This window comes from Diuraphis noxia, unplaced genomic scaffold (assembly GCF_037042655.1).
Source record: "Diuraphis noxia isolate RWA-SAM2 unplaced genomic scaffold, SU_Dnox_SAM2 contig0002, whole genome shotgun sequence".
NCBI classification, from domain to species: Eukaryota; Metazoa; Arthropoda; class Insecta; order Hemiptera; family Aphididae; genus Diuraphis; species Diuraphis noxia.
Genome location: NW_028301712.1, coordinates 86435716 through 86443460, shown reverse-complemented (window position 1 = coordinate 86443460; position 7745 = coordinate 86435716). Strand labels below are relative to the sequence as shown.

Here is a 7745-nt window from a genome sequence, read left to right as displayed (position 1 = left end):
ATGTATTTACTTTTAATTGTTTATAATAAAATCTGTAAGTTATGTGTAAAGTGTAAAATTTAGTTATATTCAATATTGTAATTTGTATCATTTTTAATTGTTAATAAATTGTTTGATATTGTGAAAAATTTAAAAGAATATGTTTTTTGTAGACAATAATTTACCATTATATTTTACTACTTTTGTGGCTACACTGATTTGGGCGGAGACCAATCAGAGTACCTTATTCATTTTTTACATTGCAGCATAGGAAGTGCACAATCTGTTTTCATATAATCTGTGACACTATGAACAAGAAGCCGAAAGCCATATGCGTGGTAGTCAATGTTTTGGTTTGTTATCAGTTTATCACTTCAAATTTATTATCATTATTGTTATTGTGTACTGTTTTCATATTTGATAATATAAATATTATCCTTGTGAATTGTGACTAAATCCAAATACATTTATGTATTTAATTAATAATTAATGTAAAAAAGACTTGAGTAATTGAATAAGTATTCAATTCAAAATGCCGACTACCTGTTCAGCTCATCGATGTACAAATCGAGCAAAATCGGGGTCAAATATTCATTTTTTTAGGTGACTTTGTTTTATACTTCATACTTATTAGTCATTTAGGTATTATTTTAATCTTATTGTTTTTAGATTTCCTCTAAATGATGCTGAAAAATTACAACTTTGGTTGAAAGCTATTGGTCGCAAAGGATTTGTACCAAATGCTGGAAGTCGTTTATGTAGTGATAATTTTAAACGATCAGACTTTTATGAAAATCCCGGAGGAAGTTATAAATTAACTTTAAAAACTGATGCTATACCATCAGTTTTTCAACTTTCAGTTCATTCTACATTATTACCTACTAAACTTTTTTCCAGTGAACCACAAGAAAAAAAAAAATGTAATATCTACAATTTTTGATAAATTAATAAGTTAACCAATAACTAATAGCTAAATTATTTATTTTTTTGTAGATGTATTAAGTGAAGATTTAGCAATAAATCTTAGTACTAGATGTGTCCCAGCTGACGTTGAGATCTTAAATGATTCCTGTTTATCAACCCCAGCAAAATTGCCATTAATTATAACACCATCTAAACGTAGTTTTAATCAATTAACTTTACCATCTCCTAAAAGAACTCCAACCAGGTACAAAAGAAAAATTAAATTATTGCAACAAAAAGTTCGTCGGCAAAATAAAACCATAAAAACATTAAAAGACTTTTTGAAAAATGTAAGAAATCAAGGTATGTTATCAGCAGAATATGAAGATATTATGCTTGATAAATTTGGTGGAATGTCAGCTGAAATTTTTAAATTGAATTAAAAGATATTGGACGCAAACCTAAAGGCCGCCGCTATAGCACAGACATTAAAGGGTTTGCACTTACTCTTCACTATTATTCTCCTAAGGCTTATGCATTTTGTCGGTTAGATTTTTGCTTGCTTTAGAATTTTATAATGCTTTACAAAAATGTAAACTGTTATTGTTTTTGACTATATTTATATTGTATTCATTTAGGTCAATCTTGAGTTTACCACATGTATCGACCATTAGAAACTGTACATCCTCTGTTAACGGAGAACCTGGATTTTTGCAAGAAGTGTTGACCTGTCTTGAAAAATTACCAAAAGATGATAAAGACTGTAATTTAGTGTTTGATGCAATGGCTATCAAAAAACAAATAATTTGGGACAAAAAAGCTAATCAATTTGTGGGTTTTTCTGATTATGGTAGTCAATTGAATTTAGAAGGTAATAATATACCAGCTACTGAAGTACTTGTGTTCATGTTGGTAAATTTAAAAGGAAAATGGAAATGTCCCATTGGATATTTTTTTCAAAACAAAATTAATGCTGTCACCCAAGCTGAATTGATAAAATCTGCTTTGTCAATTACACATACTGCTGGTTTGAGAGTTTGGGGCATAACCTGTGACGGTGCTTTCACAAATTTTTCTTCTATGAAGATATTGGGCTGTACATTTCAAGATATATCATCATATACCGAGTTAAAAAGTTGGATAAATCATCCTATTTCCAATGAAAAAGTATTCTTTGTACCAGACCCTTGTCATATGTTAAAATTAGACCGTAATACTTTAGGTAATACTAAAGTAATAATTACAAATAATGGAGTTGTTAGATGGGACTATATTGAAAATTTGTTTAAAATTCAATCAGATTTATCGTTAAAATTAGGTAACAAATTGAGTCAAGCTCATGTTATGTGGCACCAAAATAAGATGAAGGTCAAATTAGCTGCTCAAACGTTGAGTTCATCGACAGCAGATGCTTTATTATTTATGAAAAATATTCATATGGATGGATTTCACAATGTTGATGAAACTATAACATTTTGCCGAAACATTGATCGTCTGTTTGATTTCTTAAATTCAAGAAATCCATTTGCAAAAGGTTTTAAATCTCCCATATTTTCTTCCAACCTAGAATATTTAGAATCAGTAATTATTCCACTAGTAGATTATTTGTTCACATTGCAGGTGAAAAATAATAATGATACCATTAGTCATATTTATACAACTTCTAAAAAGACATTTGTAGTTGGTTTTGCATTAGCTATTAAATCAATATTCTCTATAGCAAAATTATTATTTGAAGAAAATCAAAATTATAAATATATATTAACTTATTCGTTATCACAAGACCACATTGAAATTTTATTTTCTAGATTTAGACAACGATTCGGTGTAAACAATAACCCTAATGTTTTACAATTTAAGATAGCTTTAAAACAAATTCTCATGAAAAATGCAATTAAGTATAAATCAAATGGTAATTGTCATAATTTTGATGATGATGTATTTGGAGCATTACTCGAATTTAAATGGAGTAAAAAGAAAGATAATATAGTATGTAACATAGACAATGTTGATGAAATTGATGAAGAAGTTCTTAATAGGAGTACATTATTAAACTCTATCTACTCAATTGTTGATGATGCCAAATCTAATATATTATATTATATAACAGGTTATGTAGTAAAAAAAGTGTCACTTCATATTGATTGCAACAGTTGCATTGAATCACTCATGAGTCCAAATTCTAGAGAACACAATTATCATCAGCCGCCAATTTATTCAAAATTTGTGTATTGATTAAAAACCAAGGTGGATTAATTTTTTCATCCCATTGTTCATTCAAAATTATTCTTGCTGCAGAACATTTCTTTTTGTTTCTAACTGATAATTTGAAAAATATAAATAAACCAAATTTAGAAAATAAAATAATTGCACATATTAATAATAAATTTGTTCTTGATCGAAATATTTTTAAGATACTTAATTGTGAAAATGTCTGTTTATCTGATAGGCCCCATAAAATGTTGTTAATAACACTTTTAGTTAAGAAGTTTTTAAGTGTAAGATTGCATTCGTATGGAAAACTTTATTCAAGTGACATATTAAATCCTGTTAGTAAGAGGCAAAAACTAACCAAAACAATATTATTTTATAACCAATAATTTTAATTTATATAATAGCGTTCATTTGTAGAAATAGTTATTATTATATTCAGTTTTATAACCAATAATTTTCATTTATATAATTGCATTCATTTGTTTTATATTGTAGTGATAATAAATGATAACAATAATTAATGTAAACATTGACTACCACGCATATGGCAGTTGACTTCCAACTGCTATCTTAGTTAGCTATCTAGTTATTGTTGGCCTAGTTGCGGCCTTATTATAATTTATTGTTATTTATTATTTGTAATACGTAGCAAACGCTGTGTTTGCTAACGTTATTTATTATTAATTTTACTGTGGAGACGTCCACCTCAATATTATACAATTATTTAATACACATTTATATTATCATTACTATACCATCGATATTTTTATTCATAGTATTACTATCCTACATGTGAGTACGAGTCATTGGGGGCTAACTGTTCATTAAGAGCCCCATTGGCGAACAATTATTTTTCCTAAAAAATCTGAATAATGAATATATGATTTATATTAAACCATCCTTTTGATTTCCATGCATATTTTCTACGTAAAATAATTTCGATGTTTAACATCTGCTAAGCATTCATCTTCTGATCACTTTTTATTTCATTTTTAAATTCAAACAAATTTTTATTTATAATTTGCAGTTTGATTTGACTAGTTTTAGTTAATTTTACAATTGTCTATTGCCTATAGCGCCCATTAAAAGCTTAATTAATTTTTTTTTTTAACTATGATAGTAGTAGGTACTAAACTCCACCACGTTGGTTAACATTTTTAAACGACATCGTACCCTATAATTACGACAAAAAGCTGCAGACATGGGTGTCGCTTTCGGATCAAAAGTAAATCCGAAAACATAGGTCGTGTTTGTATTTAATTTTACTTTTCAAGTATAAGTATTAAATTGTAACTCTCTATCTTCGCTACAAGCATTGCTTACAGAAGATAAATAGTTTAAATGTGTAATGTATGATTATATATTTGTTTTTAAATAAATAATTCCTGTTGACTCAGGGGAGTCAGATCCTGAGTGCTGATAGAAAGTGGTCTCTGCACTGTGTCAGTGGTGCCCATAAACAGCGGGTAACGTACGCAACTTTTAAATGAAATTTTAAAGGTGCAGCTTGATGAGCGATGATACCGTGGAAATTGACTGTTGACAAATGATGTTCGCTCACAGGTGACGCCATCCCCGGAAGTCATGGCCACTGAGTACTAATCTGTCAATAAATAAATAAAAATAATAACCAATATATCCTGTCGAATTCTGGTTGCACGTTTGTAAACCGTTGTGAAATTCGGATGTCCACCTGTGATGGATTATTCACAGAACTCGACTAACGGAACGGCTGCGCATGCACATTTTCGCTGGAGGTGTAGGTACGATTAATGTCAAAATCGACAAATCACCAACATCAATCATAAACGCCCACTATACACCTTAAGTTTATTTTTGTTTCCAGATACTTCATTGCTTTTAATAAAAACAACGTTTTTGACAAAACATTTGTATATTTATTTTTAATTACGACTACCCTATATATAGTGTTTGTAGTTTGCAATGAATAATATTGGTGTTGTTAAAACCGTTTTTCCGTTTTATTTAAATCGTATATGGTTACGCAAAGGTTTGAAATGTAAAACATTTTTAAAAAAATAAACTTTATTTTCTCCTCTCATTACTGACTACTTGTAATAATCGTTACCTATAATTGTTATAAGAAGTATATAAAATACCGTTGCAAAAATTACAAAACCGAATTCGGTTGTATAGTTGGTATATTAAATCGACTGTCAAAAAATATAAAATGATAAAATAAACATTTGATGAAAATATCATGTATCCCTGGTCGGTGTTCGTCAATTGCGCCGGAGCATTTGACAATGACACAGAATTAGTTAGTTTTAATTTTTATATAATAATTATATTATATTATAATATATTAGTTAAATATTAATTTATATTATTAGTAATATTAATTATATTATTTTTATAATAATTTGTACAACAATAAACAAAAATTGAAAAATATATATATTACACACAATTTAAACAATTTATAATCTAAAAGTCGATGACTGTAAAAGTTTTAAAACATTTGATATAAAAGTGACTTATCTGGCAACATCAACTTCATCAAATTGTGAGGCAAATAAAAATATGTCGAACAAAATATGGTCAAATATCATATTTCATTACACACGAAAAAACCATAGTTGCAAAACCTATCTGTAAGTTCCTCATTTACCAAATATACAACAATGCTAATCTTTAAGTTTTGTAATCAATAGAAATAATAGGTATTACACATGTTTATATAATGATGTATTTAAGAATCGATCGGCGCGATTGACGTACACAATTTATAACATTGAAATATTGATCGGCGCAATTGATGTATACCTTTTTCCTATCCCATAATTTTTCTTTTTTTACCTGTGATTTAGGTACGGTGCAATTGATATATACCCACCCTGGTTGTTCTTTTATGAATTAACAACAATTTACAAAAAAATAAAAAAATCAATCGATGATAAATCGTTAATTTATGGGTGAATTTCCTACTCCACGAAGATTTTTTTTTATAAAACAATCGTTTCATAATCGTTAAAGAACAACATTTTAAGGTCTTACCATCAATTCACCGAGAATTAAATTTTAAAACTGATAAAGTGATTTTTGAATTAGCTAGATATTATATTATGATATATTGATATGATGCATATTACGTATAAATAATAGTCTAAATCAGCATTAATGCCATTTCATATTCACAACGATTAAATTGCAGAGTTCTATTTAAATAAAACTACATTATACTTATTATATATAACAAAACGGTATTGGATATAAAATGGAGCTGAAAGACAATTATATTTTTATTTGTACTCTGATAAAAAGCATCGATAGGCTACTAACCTAGATGTGCACTGTTATTATAGTACGAGTGGTTAACTATAATAATATATTATCCGATACGAAGGTAGTAAAAATGTATCATTGTACCACCACTATGCGTAGAATATGGACGTATTTCAGCAACAGCACGATACACGGCTTCAATTACATTGCCGACAAACGCCTTCACTGGACAGAGAGATGAGTCATCAAAGGCTAGGTACTGTAATTAAAATTCAGTAAGCCAACATGCTCAGCATTTTTTGAATAAACAAGAGTGGAGGAGATATGAATTTATACTATTCTTGGTACACTCGTATTTCTCCGGACCGCACACAAATGCAACGTGATCAATTGCGAAACGTTTATTCCAAGCTTGAAGAGCGTAAAGCAAGGTGGAGAGACAGACTTAATCGTCAAGTTCCTAAAAGGTATCCCTACTATCTCAAAAAACTAGTTAACGGCCCTGTTTCTAATAGCTTAAATATCTACAATCAAAATGTCTGCAGAATAAATACTAAACTTAATGTCTTAATGCACAATGTATGTATTTGAGTATGATATTATTAGTCTTTCTGAAACTTTGTCATCGCAAAATGTTCTTTCATAGAATTCCGATAATTAGGTTTTAATAACTATACTACTTATCGCTATGATCGTAACTCAAATACAAGCAACTGTTCTATTATCTGTAAATAATAAATATTATTCTCGTATGTTATCTGTATCCGCCAGTCCCGTTGATTATTTATTTGTACTAATTCAAATTAATATTTCCTATATTCTAGTAAGTAATGTTTACTTTCCACCTCGTTCTAATATCGATAATTATAATATCCATTTTAATATCATTAGTTACCTACTATCTAGTTTACCATAATATATGTAAAAAATATAATAATGGTTGGTGACTACAATCTTCCAAAATTAACTTGGCTTCCTAGCCCTATAGGTTTTTCCCCTAACTTATCCAACTTAACTTTAACAGAGTCGGAATTTATGTCTAGATTATCTTTTTTAAATATTTTTCAATTTAAGCATATAGTAAATAACAATGGTTCAATTTTAGATTTAATTTTATCTGAAGCAAATAACTTATCAATTATTAGATCGGATTACCCGCTCGTTCCTTGTGATAGCTATCATCCAGGCTTACTCATTACTTTCCCTATTACCGTAATTAATCCTATTGATTATAATTTTTATAATTGTAACTACTTTGATATTAATTTCACCTTAACCTCGGTTAATTGGTGTAATCTGTCTAAAAACTTAACTATAAACGAGGCTATAAATATTTTTATTGTATTATTTATGAAATTATTGATATATTTGTTCCTAAAATTATTAAACGTCATTCAAACTAC

At 28.5% G+C, this 7745-nt stretch overlaps 1 protein-coding gene across 2 annotated transcripts; it reads left to right on the top strand.

Moving 5' to 3' along the window:
• Window positions 1–291: 291 nt before the first annotated feature.
• On the top strand, window positions 292–1373 carry LOC149059063 (THAP domain-containing protein 2-like). 2 transcript variants are annotated; one of them, XR_016190127.1, is made up of 2 exons: window positions 292–582; window positions 973–1373. XR_016190127.1 is itself a non-coding variant. In XM_089218685.1 (2 exons), the coding sequence occupies exons 1-2, from the start codon at window positions 512–514 to the stop codon at window positions 917–919; spliced, it is 342 nt and encodes a 113-aa protein (XP_089074811.1). In that variant the 5' UTR covers window positions 292–511; the 3' UTR covers window positions 920–1373. The 2 variants fall into 2 exon arrangements, 1 of the variants encoding a protein (XP_089074811.1); XM_089218685.1 differs by having other exon boundaries at window positions 649–1373.
• The last annotated feature ends 6372 nt before the right edge of the window (window positions 1374–7745 follow it).

Coding starts and splice junctions, on each gene's coding strand:
- LOC149059063 (XM_089218685.1), top strand. CDS start 512: ATGCCGACTACCTGTTCAGCTCATCGATGTACAAATCGAGCAAAATCG. Junction 583..648: donor TCAAATATTCATTTTTTTAG/GTGACTTTGTTT, acceptor TATTGTTTTTAG/ATTTCCTCTAAATGATGCTG.